General features: G+C 44.7%; 1 protein-coding gene across 2 annotated transcripts in view; it reads right to left on the reverse strand.

Annotated features, from left to right (window-relative positions):
- Window positions 1-19993, reverse strand: part of ttf2 (transcription termination factor, RNA polymerase II) — a 65817-nt gene that overhangs the window by 22681 nt on the left and 23143 nt on the right. For both annotated transcript variants that reach the window (XM_038802015.1, XM_038802016.1), the window contains exons 9-15: window positions 15597-15678; window positions 15043-15156; window positions 10658-10808; window positions 9548-9653; window positions 8927-9126; window positions 8509-8662; window positions 989-1080 (exon numbers count right to left, since the gene is read on the reverse strand). In XM_038802015.1, coding sequence (XP_038657943.1) covers window positions 989-1080; window positions 8509-8662; window positions 8927-9126; window positions 9548-9653; window positions 10658-10808; window positions 15043-15156; window positions 15597-15678 — 899 coding nt within the window. The remainder of the gene's footprint in view (window positions 1-988; window positions 1081-8508; window positions 8663-8926; window positions 9127-9547; window positions 9654-10657; window positions 10809-15042; window positions 15157-15596; window positions 15679-19993) is intronic.

A 19993-nucleotide genomic window follows, 5' to 3' on the forward strand; every position in this document is an offset into this window, starting at 1 on the left:
CATTCACTTACAAATGATGTGCTAGGGCAGCATGGTGGCACAGTGGTTAGCATTGCTGCCTACGGCGCTGAGGACCCGGGTTCGAATCCCGGCTCTGGGTCACTGCCCGTGAGGAGTTTGCACATTCTCCCAGTGTCTGCGTGTGTTTCACCCCCACAACCCAAAAGATGTGCAGGATAGGTGGATTGGCCACACTAAATTGCCCCTTAATTGGAAAAAATTATTGGGTACTCTAAATTTATATTAAAAAAAACAAAAAAACAAATGATGTGCTACTCGGTAAAAATCACTCGAAACTAGGATCTGAACGAAGATAACACTTGACTGGAGCTAATAAACTCTGGGTGTAAGTGAAAGGCTCGAGCAGCATAGTGGTTAGCACTCGCCCAGCCCCAGGTCACTGTCCGTTCTCCCAGTGTCTGCGCGGGTCTCATACTCACAACCCAAAATGATGTGCAGGGTGAGTGGATTGGCCACATTAAATTGCCCTTTGATTGAAATTTTTTTTTTTTTTTTTTTAAACGTGAGTGAAAGGTTCAATCAGCCTAATATTTAAATAAGGGGTCACAATCTCGGTGAAAATATATGTTTGGCTAACCTTAAGTTATCTTGAAAATATCACACAATGGAACATTGACATTGTGTTGAAATATATTGGATCACTTGTACTTCATTCAGGACAAAGATGAAAATCTTCTTTCTGGTGACCACTCCCACCCACAAGAAAACATTGAACACAATGTGGGAGAAATATGTTCATCTATGGTTGTTTCATCAATGAAGGATACCCATTGCACTGTCTATTCTCAGGGAATTGTACAAGTCAGTGCAGCATTGCCATGTGAACAAATTTCTTCCAAATAATTTTTTTAAAGAGGAGAATTAAACAAAATTTGCACTGGGAACGGACAGAATTATCCAAAGTATATTCTACAGTTGGGAGCAGTGATGATATTTTGTATTTCAGCTCACAATTCCTCAAACAGACCTGGAACGAGCAAACAAGACATTGTAAACAGCTTCCTCCTCCTCTGACAACTTTAGTCGATGAGAGCGGTTACGTTTCTGTGGCAGGGAAACCTGGAAAAAGAAAACACATGCATAAGAAATTCCAGCACCAAAACCAACCGCGAAGCTTACAATCACATGATGTTGTCATTAATATTTGTTCCACTTCATAACATTTTGAAACCTAATCAGAATTCAGTTTTGGTGAAACAATCAGATGTTCCCTTCATTTAAAAAATATATATTTTTAATTCTCCTCATTTTTCTCCCAAATTTACACCCAACAATAAACAATAATCAGTAATGAATGTAATGTAAATCCCCATATGAATAACAACAATTGCATCCTCCCACCAAACCCCAAACATTAGTCCGCATGTTAATATAAACAAATGACAAAAAGGAATCAGGAATCACCCATAATCACCATTAAGGCATACAGTCCCCCTCCCCCCAACCCTCCCAGCCTCCATAATGTTGGATGTGATCCAATTCTCGAAAGTGCATAATGAATAACGTCCATGAATTGTGGAACCCATCCTTCCCTTCAGTTCAAATTTGACCTTTTCAAGCGTTAAGAATTCCAGCAGGTCCCACCGCCACGCCAGGGCACAGGGTGGAGAGGCTGATCTCCACCCTAACAGGTCCGCCTTCGGGCAATCAACGAGGCGAAGGCTACAACATCTGCCTCCCCTCCAGTTTCCAACCCCGGCTGGTCCAACACCCCGAATATTGTCTCCCTAGGGCCCGGGTCCAGTTTCACGTGCACCACTTTAGAGATTCCCCTAAACACCTCCTTCCAGTAATCCTCCAGCTTTGGACAGGACCAAAACATATGAACGTGGCTTACGCCCCCCCCCCCCCCACCCTGCAACGTTCAGACACATCGTCTACCCCATCAAGGAGCCAGCTCATCCTTGCCCTTGTAAGGCACACTCTATACACCACCTTCAGCTGTATCAGCCCCAATCTCGCATGAGAGGTGGAGGTGTTCACGCCTCCAGAGCACCTCACACCAGAACCCCTCCTCCATATCCTCTCTCAACTCTTCCACTATGCCTTAATCCCTTCTAGCGTCGCCTTCTAGGTGTTCCCTTTATAATGACAGAGCGAACATTATATTTAGAGGCAAATAATGACAAGATATCATTTTCACTGTAAAATAAAGCAGAGCCATTTGTATTTTTCTACATGATGAATCTCAAAATTACTCTTGAAATACAAAGCCATACACATAAACCCTGGGATATACACAACCCTGAGATATACCTGAACACTCAAAAGAAAGTACCAAATAAATTAGATCAAAATGTTAAACGATTATAAATGATCTGCTGCATAAATCATTGCAGTGGTCTTAGACCGGTCTATAAATATATTAAATCAGCTTTCGCAGTAAGCAACAAATGGACAGAACTTGACTTTCTGCAGGGTTTTGCATGGCAACCTGTTGTCAGTGGGACATCCAAAACAACATAGCACCCTCCACAGGACAATAAGTTTTGCCTCTCCTTACTGAAATAAGATTTAAGAAATGCCAATAAGCAGCTCAGGGACTGAACCAAGAAGTGTCAATTAGAGGAACAAATTCAATGCCAAATTGGGTACAGAAAGTGAAATGAGGAGGGGGGGAGAAATAAAAGAAAACAAGTTTTTAAAAAAAAATTCCAACAATTACTAAAATCTGAAGAAATAAATCACCACCCCTTGTGAAAGCTTCAGTGAACAGGTTGCTTTTGGCAGTAATTAATCATGCTGTTAAAAGTTTGGAAAAGACAAGCCTAACTTTCTGTCATGAGTTTGGTCTGTATCTATGATGTCAATAGTGTCGAGGAACTTCACATCATTCAATATGTTTGAAGGGGCGGGGGAGGGGAGAGAAGAGGAGCGGGTGGCAACATCAAGTGCATGTTGAACTTGCCATATGTTCCTGTCCATTTGTGCATAAGGAATGGTCAGCATTGTTAGCCTCACCATTATTTTCATAGAAAAATTTGGGCTCTTAGGAATTACGGAGGTGAAGTTCTTGACACGGAAACTCCAATATTTTATTGCTGACCCTGATTTCAAATGCACTGTGATTGCTTGAATCAAAAGGTCACAGAGCCTTTACCAAATTACACAATTTGGATGGTCAAAGGAATACATTTATATAGACCACAGAACAGTACAGCACAGAACAGGCCCTTCGGCCCTCGATGTTGTGCCGAGCTTTGTCTGAAACAAAGATCAAGCTATCCCACTCCCTGTCATTCTGGTGTGCTCCATGTGCCTATCCAATAACCGCTTGAAAGTTCCTAAAGTGTCCGACTCCACTATCACAGTAGGCAGTCCATTCCACACTCTAACCACTCTCTGAGTAAAGAACCTACCTTCGATATCCGTCCTATATCTCCCACCCTGAACCTTATAGTTATGCCCCCTTGTAACAGCTACATCCACCCGAGGAAATAGTCTCTGAACGTCCACTCTATTCACCCACCTCATCATCTTATAAACCTCTATTAAGTCGTCTCTCATCCTCCTCCACTCCAAAGAGAAAAGCCCTAGCTCCCTCAACCTTTCCTCATAAGACCTACCCTCCAAAACAGGCAGCATCCCGGTAAATCTCCTTTGCACCCTTTCCAATGCTTCCACATCCTTCCTATAGTGAGGTGACCAGAATTGCAAACAATATTCCAAATGTGGTCTCACGAGGGTCATGTCCAATTGCAGCATAAGCCCACGGCTCTTAAACTCAAGCCCCCTGTTAATAAACGCTAACACACTATAGGCCTTCTTCACGGCTCTATCCACTTGAGTGGAACCTTCAGAGATCTGTGGACATGAACCCCAAAATCTCTCTGTTCCTCCACATTCCTCAGAACCCTGCCGTTGACCCTGTAATCCGCATTCAAATTTTTCCTACCAAAATGAATCACCTCGCACTTGTCAGGGTTAAACTCCATCTGCCATTTTTTGGCCCAGCTCTGCACCCCATCAATGTCTCTTTGCAGCCTACAACAGCCCTCCACCTCATCCACTACTCCACCAATCTTGGTCATCAACAAATTTACTGATCCACCCTTCAGCCCCCTCCCCCAAGTCATTGATAAAGATCACAAATAACAGAGGACTCAGCACTGATCCCTGTGGTACACCGCTGGTAACTGGTCACCAGTCTGAAAATGTTCCATCCACCACCACCCTCTGTCTTCTATGTGATAGCCAGTTACTTATCCAATTTGCCAAATTTCTCTCTATCCCACACCTCCTTACTTTCTTCATGAGCCGACCATGGGGAACCTTAGCAAACCCCTTACTAAAATCCCTGTACACAACATCAACTGCTCTACCTTCATCTACACATTTAGTTACCTCCTCAAAGAATTCAATCAAATTTGTGAGGCAAGACTTACCCTTCATGAATCCGTGTTGACTATCCCGGATTAAACTGCATCTTTCCAAATGGTCATAAATCCTATCCTTCAGGACCTTTTCCATTAACTTACCAACCACCGAAATAAGACTAACCAGCCTATAATTACCAGGGTCATTTCTATTCCCTTTCTTGAACAGAGGAACAACATTTGCCACTCTCCAGTCCTCTGGCACTATCCCCTGGACAGTGACGACCCAAAGATCAAAGCCAAAGGCTCGGCAATCTCATCCCTTACCTCCCAAGGAATCCTTGGATATATCCCATCTGGCCCAGGGGACTTGTCGACCCGAAGGTTTTTCAAAATTGCTAATACATCCTCCCTCAGAACATCTACCTCCTCCAGCCTACCCGCCTGTATCACACTCTCATCCTCAAAAACATGGCCCCACTCCTTGGTGAACACTGAAGAAAAATATTCATTCAATCTCTCCTATCTTTTCTGACTCCATGCACAAGTTCCCACTACTGTCCTTGACCGGCCCTAGCCTCACCCTGGTCCTTCTTTTCATTCTCACATAAGAGCAAAAAGCCTTGGGGTTTTCCTTGATCCGACCCGCCAAGGACTTCTCATGCCCCCTTCTAGCTCTCCCAAACCCTTTTTTTAGTTCATTCCTTGCTACCTCGTAACCCTCAAGCGACCCAACTGAACCTTGTTTTCTCATCCTTACATACGCTGCCTTTTTCCTCTTGACAAGACATTCAACCTCTTTTATGAACCATGGTTCCCTCACACGGCCATTTCCTCCCTGCCTGACAGGGACATACCCATCAAGGACACGCAGTATTTGTTCCTTGAACAAGCTCCACTTTTCATTTGTTCCTTTCCCTGACAGTTTCTGTTCCCATCGTATGCTCCCTAATTCTTTCCTAATCGCATCGTAATTACCCCATCCCAATTATAAACCTAGCCCTGCTGTATGGCCCTATCCCTCTCCATTGCAATAGTGAAAGACACCGAATTGTGGTCACTATCTCCAAAGTGCTCTCCCACAAACAAATCTAACACTTGGCCCGGTTCATTACCCAGTATTAAATCCAATGTGGCCCCACCTCTTGTCGGCCTATCCACATATTGTGTCAGGAAACCCTCCTGCACACACTGTACAAACACTGCCCCATCCGAACTGTTTGACCTATAGAGGTTCCAATCAATATTTGGAAAGTTAAAGTCACCCATGACAACTACCTTGAGACCTCCACACCTATCCATAATCTGTTTTGCAATTTCTTCCTCCACATCTCTATTACCATTTGGGGGTCTATAGAAAACTCCTAACAACGTGACCGCTCCTTTCCTATTTTTAACTTCAGCCCATATTACCTCAGTAGGCAGATCCCCCTTGAACTGCCTTTCTGCAGCCGTTAAACTATCCTTGATTAACAATGCTACTCCTCCACCTCTTTTACCATCTTCCCTACTCTTATTGAAACATCTATACCACGGAACTTCCAACAACCATTCCTGTCCCTGTTCTAACCCCGTCTCCATAATGGCCACAACATCATAGTCCCAAGTACCAATCCACGCTCCAAGTTCAGCTACCTTATTCCGGATGCTCCTTGCATTGAAGTAGACACATTTCAACCTACCTTCCTGTCTGCCGGTACACTCCTACGACCTTGATACCCTCCTCAGTACCTCACTATTCAACACTGCCATCCTCCTGACAAATTAGTTTAAACCCCCCTGAAGAGCCGTACCAAATTTCCCTCCCAGGATATTGGTGCCCCTCTAGTTCAGGTGCAAACCATCCTGTCTGTACAGGTCCCACCTTCCCCAGAATGTGCTCCTCCAATTATCCACGTAACTGAAACCCTCCCTCCTACACCATCCCTGCAGCCACGTGTTTATCTGCACTCTCTCCCTTTTCCTCAACTCGCTAGCACGTGGCACTGGCAACAAACCAGAGATGACGGGCGGAATTCTCCGCTCCCCACGTGACGTGGGAGAATCGTGGGAGGGCCTCCCGACATTTTACACGCCCCCCTGGCGCCCCCAGCGATTCTCCCACCCCCCCCCCCCCCCCCCCCCCCACCCCCACGCTCGGAAGAATCGCTGCTCGCCGTTTTTCACGGCGAACGGCGATTCTCCGAGCCCGATGGGCCAAGCGGCTGGCCCTTCACGCCCGTTTCAACACGCCAGCAACCACACCTGGTCGCTGCATTCGTGAAACGGGCGCCAGATGCCCGTTTGGGGTATCTAGGGGCCAGATTGGCACGCGCATGCGCGGGTTGGAACGGGCAACCCGCTGACCTCACAAATGCGCCGGGAAAGACGGAGGCCCGCTCCTAGCCCCCCGGGTGGGGGTGAATTAGGTGCGGGGAGCGGGCCCCGAGGCCGCCGTGAACCTCGGCCGATTTCACGACGGCCATCCTGATTTTTATCGGAGGCGGAGAATACCGCCCGACACATGGTTTGTCCTGGCTCTCAGCTTCCACCTTAGCTCCCTAAATTCCTACTTTAAATCCCCGTCCCTTCTCTTACCTATGTCGTTGGTACCGATGTATACCACGACTTTTGACTGTTCCCCCTCCCCCTTAAGGATTCTGAAAACACAGTCCAAGACGTCACGAACCCTGGCACCCGGGGGCAACATACCATCTGTGAGTCTCTTTCATTGCCACAGAACCGTCTATCTGTCCCTCTAACTATCGAGTCCACAGTAACTATTGCTCTCCTGCTCTCCCCCCTTCCCTTCTGAGCCACAGGGACAGACTCAGTGCTGGAGATCCGGTCACCGCGGCTTACCACTGGTAGGCCGTCCCCCTCAACAGTATCCAAAGTGGTATACATGTTACTGAGAAGAACGACCACAGGGGATCCCTATACTGACTGCTTCCCCCCAGCCCCTCTCACCGTCACCCATCTATCTTCATTCTTCGGAGTAACTACATCCCTGAAGCCTGAATATAGTATTCTAACCCTAAACCTAATAAGATGTAAAAGGATTATCTATGTTTATGAGCAATTACAATTTCTGATAAAAGACTTGAAAGTAAATTTTCCAGAGATACAGTATGATACTCAACGTCTCCTGTTTTTTCTGATCTTACTCTATTTCCTGTAACTGAGAACAACAGGTGACAACCTATTACCAATCCTTTACAAATGCTGCTCTCAGAGAGGCACCAGAAATCAGATGAAGTTGACAACCTCCTTTCGTCTGGTCTCCACATTGTCCAGGCTCAGGAAGTGGGCAAATTAGAAAAGGCAAGAAACCACACAGAAGGAAAGAACAGGAACAACATTTAGTGTTATCACATTCTGATACTTCAACACATTTAAAACCTGTGCTGTAACCCTTATATGACTTTGTCTGCAAAAATCATATGATTCAAAGGAAAGGACATTTGTCACAAGAACAGCTGGCAGTATATAGCTTCACTTGGTACTCAGAGCCTCGCTTCCAGGCAAATACACTTAATTGTTACTGTTCTGAAAACCAATCCCACTGTTCCCATTGGCTCGTCTTATTCAAGTTCAGCAAGAGTTACAGTATTGGACCTTTAGGATCAACAATATCGCAGAGATAATGACCCAAGCTGTTAATCCCCAAACACCTTTGATAACACGTTTCTCCTGTATAGAGGCTCTGATTCCAACCAAGCAAACATTTGTTGGCTCTCATTCACTTTCTCAGGATTGAAATGCAGGCATATCTGGATGCAGGCAATAACAAAGCCCACTTGCAATGGTTAAAAATCTTGAGGGAAGAATTTATACATTACAAATATTTAAATTGGGATTAGGTGAGTTTACAGGCAGAGTATGTCATAACGGTTTGACACAAAACCCATGTCTTGGGCAAAATGTCAGTTTTACATTGCAGTTTAGCATTGGTATTCTGGCATCAGACTAGTGGCCTGCTCCGGGAATAACTAGCTATGGAAACAGATGAAATTCTGCCTTGGTGCGGGAAGAGAATTGGAATTAGTGTTGGCATAAAGCCCAAATCACTTTTGATGTAAATGTTTGGATCAGATAATGTACCACAAAATAATTTGTAATGAATTGTATTTTGTACTGCAGAATCGGGCGATTATTTATTTTGTCAAAATGGAAATATGGATTCATATACCAGAGGTTTGCCACTAGTGTCATGCTGGTCCTTCATTCTTCGCAACAGAAGGCTTTTGGTGATAATGTTAAGGCGTTCTCCACCCTTCTTTGTGCCAGTATCCACTTGATTCTTCCAAAGCTTGAACTCATCGAATGGGGAACAGCGAAGGAACCTAAACAAATAGGAAGTTGGAAAGCAGAGCTCCACAGTTAACAACAGAAATTAATTAGTCTCAACTAGGCAACTATGGAAACAATATCTCAAACAATTTCGGTTTTCTTTTATCTAAAAGCAAAGACAGCACTCGGAATACAGAAATAATATTAGGATAAATTTTTGAATGCTCTAGTCATTATTTAGGAATAATAACGCAAAACAAAAGTCTGAAGAATGCAATTTAAGAATTTAACCCACGTGCTCTGGTTTGTCTTCTTACTTGAGCAAAGAGTACATATCCAACAGGTTGTTCTGAATGGGTGTTCCTGTAACTGCCCAGCGTGTTCTAGCTTGGAGTTCACACACTGCCATTGATGTTTGTACTTGGGGGTTTTTAATGTTGTGAGCTTCATCCAGGATGATCCGAGTCCATGCTATCTTCAGCAGAGGAGAATGTGAAGACTTTGTCTCAGTCAAGGCCTGAAAACAGTATGTGAACAAAACGTATGTGTGAAATTCTGGTTGGATCAAAAAGATGAAGTACCCCAATTAATCATACTTTAATCATATTAACAGATTTTTGATTGGGAAACAATTTCACTCACTCTTTCGGTAATATAGGGAGTGCAACTACCATATCAGAAAGCACACTGGAATTGGGGCTGGGGCTGATGCACAGAGCCATAAAAACGGCAAGAGCATTATCCCACTGTAAAAATGCCACAGTCCCTCAGAATTATTCTGAAATGGTGATCTGGTGTGTGTTAATTTGGTGACCATTCCAACAAGCAGCAATTATTAAATTGTTAGCAGCAGTGTATTCAAGACAGTGCAATGGCCTTGCATACTATTTACATCTCCAAGTGAGATCATTAATATGACTTCAAATTGCTCAACTTACATTTGCCTCCTCATCTTTGGTTGCACGCTGTCCTTTTTCCTTTTTCACTGGGATCTCTTTTGCAACAAGGCTATACGTCGTCACAACAACATCAAATTCTGATAGTCTACAAGAAAATATTTTAAAGTTTTAGAGTCAAAAAAATGGTGCTTCATAGTATTTTTAGTTTAAGGTTAAATTCCTCTTCTAGAGTGCAGCTGCTCACTTGTGTCAATTTTGACTCAGGATGACATTCCTTCCCAGACATCAGGCCCTCCTGCTCAGCGATACTCTTTGATTGATGGGCCAACAAGTGCCCTGGTGCCAATTGACTTCTAAAGCTGCTATTAAACTGCCTTGTTGTAACCGCATACTGACTTGCTGACTATCTTTATCTAAGGGGGGTGGGCAGCAGAAATCGGTCTTTGCTTTACACTTTCCTCAAGTAGTTTCAAGAGCAGAAACTCCATTTGCGTTGCTGAGATATAACCTACATAATACTGTTGCAGGCACAAATCGGATTAAATTAGGTATAAACTGTCTGGTCAGCGCAAAGTTACAAAGTTAATTTTAGCTCGTGTCATGCTCCAAGTCCAGTGATTAACTAGGTGGTTATACTTGCATGCTAATCAAGAAAGATCAATCAGCAACTAATATTTATTGCAACTCCAATGAAATAGATGAACAAATTTCACATTATAAAAGTTTCTTCCCTACATTTGCATTAAATGGTAAACTGATATCAGATTACAAAGGGCAGTGCGGTAGCATAGTGGTTAGCACTATGATTTCACAGCACCAGGGTCCCAGGTTCGATTCCCTGTCACTGTCTTTGCGGAGTCTGCATGTTCTCCCCATGTCTACGTGGGTTTCTCCTGGGTGCTCCGGTTTCCTCCCACAAATCCTGAAAGACGTGCTATTAGGTAATTTGAACAATCTGAAATCTCCCTGTGTACCCAAACAGGTGCCGGAACGTGGCGACTAGGGGTTTTGACAGTAACTTCATTGCAGTGTTAATGTAAGCCTGCTTATGACAATAAAGATTATTATTATATTTGCTATTATATATTCAGAACTATCAATGTTATTGCATTTTCAGAGTATGAATCCCATAGTGTTCCAGTTACTCACGTCTTTGCTGATTGTTCTCTCTTTGGTCCATGGTACATGTATATGCTTATCTTCCTTGCACAGACATGCCGTTCGATTTCCTTCTTCCAATGGTGAATTATAGATGCTGGACAAATGATGAGTGTCCCACAGGAGATGACAAGAGTACTATCTGTTGGAAAGAGGCCATTAGAATGTAATATTAGGTTGTGATCAGACAGCAGTAAGAGAAAAACAATCTCGGTTTTGCTGGATATTGTGACAACACCACACTGCAATGGGTGAGACCTTCACCTGCATTTCTACCATTATTCATCATGGAATTCTTCTGAGCAATCCGTATACAAGTAAAACAATATTCATCCTACAGTAGCAGTTCAGTAAAGGGCAGCTAGAAAACCTTTTCGTCAAAATGCACCAAAGGCAAAACCTAATAAAAAATATGCACCAAAGTACAAATTATGTTGCTACATTATCTGAGACAAACCTTTAGAAAAAATATGCATGCAAGCTGAAATGCATACCCTTTAAGATTGGATTTTATTTCCAACGGGAATTATTTCAAATTGTAAATGCAGGAAAAATAAATTCTCTTCCAACTTCCTCATTAGCACCCGGCTTTGTAAGAAATGCTAAAAGAGAATATGCAATAGCTTCAATAAGGCCACATTATGGTTGGTGGTTTAAGCAAACTACCGTGCTCAAGCTTTTTTTTTTGTTCTTCAGCATCAGAAGTTTGAAACAAATGTGGTTACAAAGGACAATGATATACGAAAAGTGAAAGTTGCTCTCCCCTTTAAGAGAAAGAGATGACTGGTGGAAATTGAAAGTCTTCCAAAAGTCCAAATAAACCACATCCATTGGTTCCTCCCTCATCAACTCTACTAGTTAGGTGAGTGTGTGCCTTTAAATTTGCTTGCCTTTCAGCGGGAGCGGCCTCCGGATTTTCGGCGGGAGTAGGCGCCTATCGGGAAGGTGAGTACCTGATATAAGTCGGGCGGTTGCTAAACCTGAGACACTACACTTGTTGTGTCCCCCACCCTTCCACCTCCTCGAACCTAAGGGGTTGAGGGAATATCAGGTAAGCTCTTCCTTTCTTTTTCTTGTTTTTTTATCTAGAGGGGATGGCAGGGAACGCAGTACAATGTTCCTCCTGCAGAACGTTTGAGGTGAGGGATGCCATCAGTGTCCCTGCTGATTTCATCTGTGGGAAGTGCACCCTACTCCAGCTCCTCAAAAACCGTGTTAGGGAAGTGGTGCTGGAGCTGGTTGAACTTCAGATCATTCGGGAGGCAGAGGTGGTCATAGATAGAAGCTTCAAGGAGGTAGTTACGCCAAAGAATAAAGATAGATGGGTGACAGTGAGAGGGGCTGGGGGGAAGCAGTCAGTACAGGGATCCCCTGTGGTCGTTCCCCTTAGTAACAGGTATACCGCTTTGGATACTGTTGGGGGACGACGACTTACCAGGGGTCAGCCATGGGGTACAGGTCTCTGGCACAGAGTCTGTCCCTGTTGCTCAGAAGGGAAGGGGGGAGAGGAGAAGAACATTAGTCATTGGAGACTCCTTAGTTAGGGGGATAGATCAGGAGATTCTGTGGGAACGAGAGAGACTCGCGATTGGTGTGTTGCCTCCCAGGTGCCAGGGTCCGCGATGTCTCGGATCGTGTTTTCAGGATCCTTAAGGGGGAGGGGGAGCAGCCCCAAGTCGTGGTCCACATAGGTACCAACGACATAGGTAGGATAAGGGATTAGGATGTAAGGCAGGAATTCAGGGAGCTAAGGTGGAAACTTAGATCCAGGACAAAAAGAGTTATTATCTCTGGGTTGTTACCCGTGCCAGCGAGTCGAGGAATAGGGAGAGAGAGCAGTTGAACACATGGCTGCAGGGATGGTGCAGGAGGGAGGGTTTCGGATTCCTGGACAATTGGGGCTCATTCTGGGGTGGGTGGAACCTCTACAAACGGGATGGTTTACACCTGGACCAGAGGGCTACTAATATCCTGGGGAGGGAGACTTGCTAATGCTCTTCAGGAGGGTTTAAACTAGTTCAGCAGGGAATTGGGAACCTGAATTGTAGCTCCAGTACACAACAAGTTGAGAGTAGTGAGGTCATGAGTAAGGTTTCAAAGTTGCAGGGTGTACCGGCAGGAAGGAAGATGGTTTAAAGTGCGTCTACTTCAATGCCAGGAGCATCCGGAATAAGGTGGGTGAGCTTGCGGTATGGGTTGGTACCTGGGACTTCGATGTTGTGGCCATTTCGGAGACATGGGGCGCAATTCTCCGCATTTGCAGAGAGTCGTAAAAGCTGCCGTGAAACTGGCCGTGTTTCACGCAGCCTCCGCGCCCCCTCCCGGGACCCGATTCTCCCCCCCCGGTCGGGGCTAGCATCGCGGTCTTAGCGACCGTCACTACGCCCGCGCGCCAAGCGTCACGGCGGCTGACGCGCACGATGACGTCAGCCACGCATGCGCAGATGACGTCATCATGCATATACGTCAAACCCGCGCATGCGCGGGCCGTCATGCACCTCAGCCACCCCGCGGACTGATCCTGCGGGGCGGCGGAGGAACAAAGAGTGCGCGGGTATCGGACCCGCTGCCCGCGATCGGTGCCCACCGATCACGGGCCCATGCCACCCTTGGCACGGCCGTAGTGCGGCCGTGCCAATCAGTGCCATGGTTGTCCCGAACGACACTTTGCGGCCGTTTTCACGAACAGTGAGAGGTGTGTTTGCGTTCGTGAAAACAGCCGTAAAGGCCTGGGAACTCGGCCCATCGGCCAGGGGAGAATCGCTGTTCGCCGTAAAAAACGGCGAGCAGCGATTTGTGTCGTGGGGCGGCCGTGGGGGGGGGGGGGGGGGGGGGGGTGTGAGAATAGCGGGAGATTGGGAAAAATGTCGGGAAGGCCCTTCCGCTATTCTCCGACCCGTCGTGGGCAGCGGAGAATCACACCCATGGATAGAGCAGGGCAAGAAATGGTTGTTGCAGGTGCCGGGGTTTCTTCGAGAAGGTGACCAAACAGGTGGATGAGGGTAAAGCAGTTGATGTGGTGTATATGGATTTCAGTAAAGCGTTTGATAAGGTTCCCCACGGTAGGCTATTGCAGAAAATACAGAGGCATGGGATTCAGGGTGATTTAGCAGTTTGGATCAGAAATTGGCTAGCTGATAGAAGACAAAGGGTGGTGGTTGATGGGAAATGTTCAGACTGGTATCCAGTTACTAGTGGTGTACCACAAGGATCTGTTTTGAGGCCGCTGCTGTTTGTCATTTTTATAAATTACCTGGAGGAGGGCGTAGAAGGATGGGTGAGTAAATTTGCAGATGACACTAAAGTCGGTGGAGCTGTGGACAGTGCAGAAGGATGTTACAAGTTACAGAGAGACATAGATAAGCTGCAGAACTGGGCTGACAGGTGGCAAATGGAGTTTAATGCAGAAAAGTGTGAGATGATTCATTTTGGAAGGAATAATAGGAAGATAGAGTACTGGGCTAATGGTAAGATTCTTGGTATTGTGGACGAGCAGAGAGATCTCGGTGTCAACGTCCATAGATCCCTGAAAGTTCCACCCAGGTTGAGAGAGTTATTGAGAAGGAGTACGGTGTGTTAGCTTTTATTGGTAGAGGAATTGAGTTTCGGAGCCATGAGGTCATGTTGCAGTTGTACAAAACTCTGGTGCGGCCGCATTTGGAGTATTGCGTGCAGTTCTGGTCGCCGCATTATAGGAATGATGTGGAAGCATTGGAAAGGGTAGAGAGGAGATGGTACAGAGGAGATTTACAAGGATGTTGCCTGGTATGGAGGGAAGATCTTACGAGGAAAGGCTGAAGGACTTGAGGCTGTTTTCGTTAGAGAGAAGGTTAAGAGGCGACTTAATTGAGGCATACAAGATGATCAGAGGATTAGATAGGGTGGACATTGAGAGCCTTTTCCCTCGGATGGTGATGTCCAGCACGAGGGGACATAGCTTTAAATTGAGGGGAGATAGATATTGGACAGATGTCAGAGGTAGATTCTTTACTCAGAGAGTAGTAAGGGCGTGGAATGCCCTGCCTGCAACAGTAGTGGATTCGCCAACACTAAACGCATTCAAATGGTCATTGGATAGGCATATGGACGATAAGGGAATAGTGTAGATGGGATTTAGAGGGGTTTCACAGGTCGGCGCTACATCGAGGGCCGAAGGGCCTGTACTGCGCTGTAATGTTCTATCCTCAAAGAATTCCAGTCGATTTGTCAAGCACGATTGCCCTTTCATAAATCCATGCTGACTCTATCGATCCTGCCACTATTTTCCAAGTGTTCTGCTATTAAATCTTTCATAATGCATGCTAGTATTTTTTCTATTATCAGCGTCAGGCTGACTGGCCTGTTACTGAATCATTGCAACGGGCATCACTTCTTACCAGTTTTTGAGATCCACTCCTCTGGCTTTTTCTCTTTTTCTTTCTTCCCCTTACACCGTTGTGCTAAGATGAGCGCAATCATGGTTAGAGTTTTCCCCAAACCCATGTCATCCGCTAAAAAAAAGGACATAAATAATCAATATTTAAATTTATTCTACTCACTATTACTCCTCGAGCGTTACTAAAGACATTCAACTCAAACACATTTAATTTAGTGCAAGTGCAACTAGTTATAGGAATTCTCAGTATCATCCCTGCCTTCCTCCTGATTAATGGGTCAAAAAGCAATTATCAGCTATTCATCCCTGATTTCTTCTATTTGAATTAAATATAAATGCTTCTCTTAGCAATATATATTGATTGATAGCTAAATGATATTGAATCAGGAGAGGAATCAAATAGCAAATTAATTATAGGATTTGACATCCCATGTGATTCAACAAATATTAAGTTTGCTCCTTATACCATCTCTTATGCAAATTAGAGACTCTGATCTCATCGTTCTCCCATGACCAGGACAGCTTCAGAACCCTCCCGAAGATGATCTTTCTCACCTAGAATGCCACCTGATGGTTTTTGCTTCTCCCGCCACAGTAACCACGCCAATGCTTGTTTCTGATGAACCATTAGCGGGACCTATAAAAAGTAAATATTTTTGCTTTGAAAACATTCCGTGTTTTATGCATCAAGCATCTTTTTCAGCTGTCAAGTAAATAAAGAAATGTAACAAAGCACGGTCCAGTGTCACCAGATTAAACTACCGTAACCATGGTATCTTTTTTGTCACCTTTTCACAAACAGTAGAAGGGAATAAAATATGCCATGATTGTACCAACCTAACAACCACTAATGAAATAGTCAGTAATGAAATATTAGGAAAGGCAAAGAATCTATAAAGATTAAGAAACATTATGTTTGCTATGAGTAAAGGTTTAAACTGACATTGTAAGCAACTTTAGGTCACCAGAGCTTCACAATTCAGTTTGCTTAGGCATATTACATTTACCATATATTCTGGACACAGCTGACAAACAGCAGGTTGTTGTGACTGATATATCTGGAAATTCCACCGATTTGTCAAAGGTGGCATTTTTGTTTAATTTATATTATGGTATAAGACCAATTTAGGTCGCAACTAGGCAACTCTCAAGAGACACAGAAGGTATCTGGAATGCAGATGATGATGTTTAGGAGTAATAGACTCCATATTGAGGTATTTTGCAAAGTGCATCAGATTTGAAATAAAAGAAATTAAGTTATCACATATCAACAGGTTACATCCTCGGGTTACAATTGTAGGGGGGGGACATAGAAGGACATGCAATACAGGTATCAACAGCTTTCATGTCGATGGGGAATGGAGTGGGAAAAACAAGAATATTCAAGGGGGTCATTTTAATTTTCCATCAAGAATTGATTTCCTGATCTGCCATGAATTGTGTCAGAGAGAGGTCATCTTTGTGTCTCTAAAGTTTAGAGGAAAAATCCATCTTGGGTAGTAAGAGACATGGAGACCTTCCCCTCCAGGCAGTCACTGAGGCAAAAAGATTCCAAACTGAGGTATGAATATGTACAGCTTGCCAAATAAGTTAGTGCCAATTACTTCAGTTACCATGCATTATGACGTGGAATTTTTCAACCGAAACCACATTTCCACAAAAAATTAGAACATAGAACATAGAACAGTACAGCACAGAACAGGCCCTTCGGCCCTCAATGTTGTGCCGAGCCATGATCACCCTACTCAAACCCACGTATCCACCCTATACCCGTAACCCAACAACTCCCCCCTTAACCTTACTTTTATTAGGACACTACGGGCCATTTAGCATGGCCAATCCACCTAACCCGCACATCTTTGGACTGTGGGAGGAAACCGGAGCACCCGGAGGAAACCAACGCACACAGGGGGAGGACGTGCAGACTCCACACAGACAGTGACCCAGCCGGGAATCGAACCTGGGACCCTGGAGCTGTGAAGCATTTATGCTAACCACCATGCTACCCTGCTGCCCCTTTTTTTGCTTGGAGATAAACAACACTAAATGTTGTTCACAGAAGGTTCCTCGAGGTTTCTTTACCAAAGCCAGTACTGGACTGGCCATTCATAGGCCAATGAAAGGTGATTTGAATGCGGAATTGGTATCTGTATTTGTAGATTCCAAACACCAATGAATTTGTGAGTAACATCTAACCCAGGGGTGGGCAAACTTTTCCGTGCAAGGGCCACATTCAGAAATTCACAATTCACAAAGGGCCGCATAGTATATTAAGTAAAATAATTACTTCACCCGGTTATGATTCTGGGCGCCTCATATAGAACATAGAACAGTACAGCACAGAACAGGCCCTTCAGCCCTCGACGTTGTGTCGAGCAATGATCACCCTACTCAAGTCAACGTATCCACCCTATACCAGTAAGTAACCCAACAGCCCCTCCCATTAACTTTAAAAAAAAATTTAAAAAAAAAAAAAAAAATTTTTTTTAAAAAAATTTATTATTTTTTTTTAATGACTTGGTGGGCCGCAGAAATACCTTTGGCGGGCCGCATGCGGCCCGCGGGCCGTAGTTTGCCCACCCCTGATCTAACCAGTCAAAAAGATATCGAGCATCTTGCTGTTGACACATTCTTTTGTGGGTCAGAAAGCAACACTTTAATCAACAACAAAAAAAAAATCAAAGCAACACACTTCAGAAAGTCCTTCAGGCAGCAAGAGGGTGCACACTATCTCGGTTAGGATAATTTGTCTTTTCACATTTACGGCTCTCTAAAGTGGGTGACTGTACACCTTTTCTCTATTTGTGCAATATTATCGGAATACTAGTTGAAATAACAAAGTGTGATGAGTTTTATATGGCACAATGCAAGCTTAATTTAACATGGAATACATGAGCTTATCAAAACTAATGATGCCTCACCCTGTGTCAACTCTGCCTTCAGAGACATTGGAAATAGCATCTAAGCTGAAGACACAGTGATCCAATGCAGCTAACCAGGGAATCTACTTGTTTCACTTGCTGGCAGATAGAAGTGGCAAACAACTATCTGAAAGAGCAGCAAGCAATCTGGCCACTCAAAACTCTTAACATCACTGAATCTGAGCTTAAAGAAGTGATTTTATCCTACACCAGAGCCAAGTCACATATTTTTGAAAGCAAATTACTGTGGATGCTGGGATCTGAAACATAAACAGAAAATGCTGGACAATCTCAGCAGGTCTAACAGCGTCTGTGGAGAGAGAAGGGAGCTAATGTTTTGAATCTGGATGACTCTTTTTTTCAAGTCACATATTTGTTGTTTGATGATTTAAGATCTGCAAGGAAATTGATGCATCTCACTACAAACTTATATTCTATTCCTTTATATAGTCTTTACCAACAGCCATACCTCACCTTTCAAAAGAGGGGGTAATATGCAGTAGTGTGTAAAATATTACAGTATCCAATACAGGAAATGAGGGGCTTGGCTTACTGTTAGTTGTGATATAATTTAACTAGATATTGAGTAGGAAAGATACTCTCTATATTGCAGAGGACAAAATACCAGTTTATGGTTATGGCTAGTGATGTGAAAAAACATAGGGCAGCATTCAATGGGAAATAAGTTCATTTGTGGAGGGTTTTTTTTAAAGGGAGTTTCCTGCCGGTGAGTTCTGGCACCCAGACACTGCTCCTGCCAGATTGGCAATGCCACCCAGGCACCTTGGTAATACCAGGGTGGCAGTGCCAAGGTGTCAGCTGGGAAGTGCGAAGGTGCCCACCATCCAGGGGGAGGGCCAGTGTCCACCCTGCTCTATCCCTGACCACCAAGGTGCCTCCAATGACCCAGGAGACTCCTCCCCTGGGTGTTGTTCCGCCTGGTCACAGTTCTGATTGGCATCCGGCTGCAGCCTTCCTGGGGAGTCTGGGAGATCGAGGGAGGCCTTAAGTAGGTTTAAGCGAGCGCCGTTTTATCTCGTTCTTTCTGGGCGGAGTTCCAATTCCGAGGGACTTGGGTGTATCCTGCGAGGCTCGGAGGCTGCCAGGAGACCCACAGAACTTTCTCGGAATTCACCACCTTCGTTGTGCTCTCACTCGAGCGGAACACGGTCACTGGAGCGCGCCCGTAGAAACGTAGAAAATAAAAAGATAAGAGCAGGAAAATAGGCACTTCGAGCCTACTCCACTATTCATTATGACCACGCCTGATCATCCAACTCATAATCCCGTTTTCCCCCCCATTTCCTTTGATTCCTTTCACCCTAAGTGCTGTATCTAATTGCTTCTTGAAAACTTGCAATGTTTTGGCCTCAGCTACTTCCTGTGGTAACAAATTCCACAAGCCAATCACTCTCTGGGTGAAGAAAGTTCTCCTCAGCTCTATCCTAAATGGTCTAACCCATATCCTCAGACTGTGACCACTGGTTCTGGACACACCCACCATCAGGAACATCCTCCCTGCATCTATTCTGTCTAGTCCTGTTAGAATTTTATAGGTTTCTAGAAGATCCCCCCTCATTCTTCTGAACTCCAGCGAATACAATCCTAACCGATTCAATCTATCCTCATACGTCAGTCCTGCCATCCCAAGAATCAATCTGGTAATATTTTTCACCGTAGCCCTGTTTGAATCTGGCCCGTGGTTTCTCTGCCCATCACTTTTCTTATTCCCTGTTCTGTCTTTTGTTTCTGTCCTTGTTTCCTCCTCCTCCTCAGGCTCCTTACATAGCTCCTATCCCCCTTGCACAGGCTCCCATCCTCCTGCCATTTTAGTTTAAACCCTCCCTAACCACTCCAGCAAATACTCCCCATGGACATCAGTTCCGGTCCTGCCAAGGTGCAACCCAACCAGTTTGTACTGGTCCCAATGCCCCAGGAATCTGAAACCTTCCCCCTCACACCATCTCTTCAGCAATACATTCATCCGATATATATCCTGCAACTTCTCCTCTGACTAGCATGTGGCACTGG

Source organism: Scyliorhinus canicula, chromosome 7 (genome assembly GCF_902713615.1).
Source record: "Scyliorhinus canicula chromosome 7, sScyCan1.1, whole genome shotgun sequence".
In the NCBI taxonomy this organism is placed as follows: Eukaryota; Metazoa; Chordata; class Chondrichthyes; order Carcharhiniformes; family Scyliorhinidae; genus Scyliorhinus; species Scyliorhinus canicula.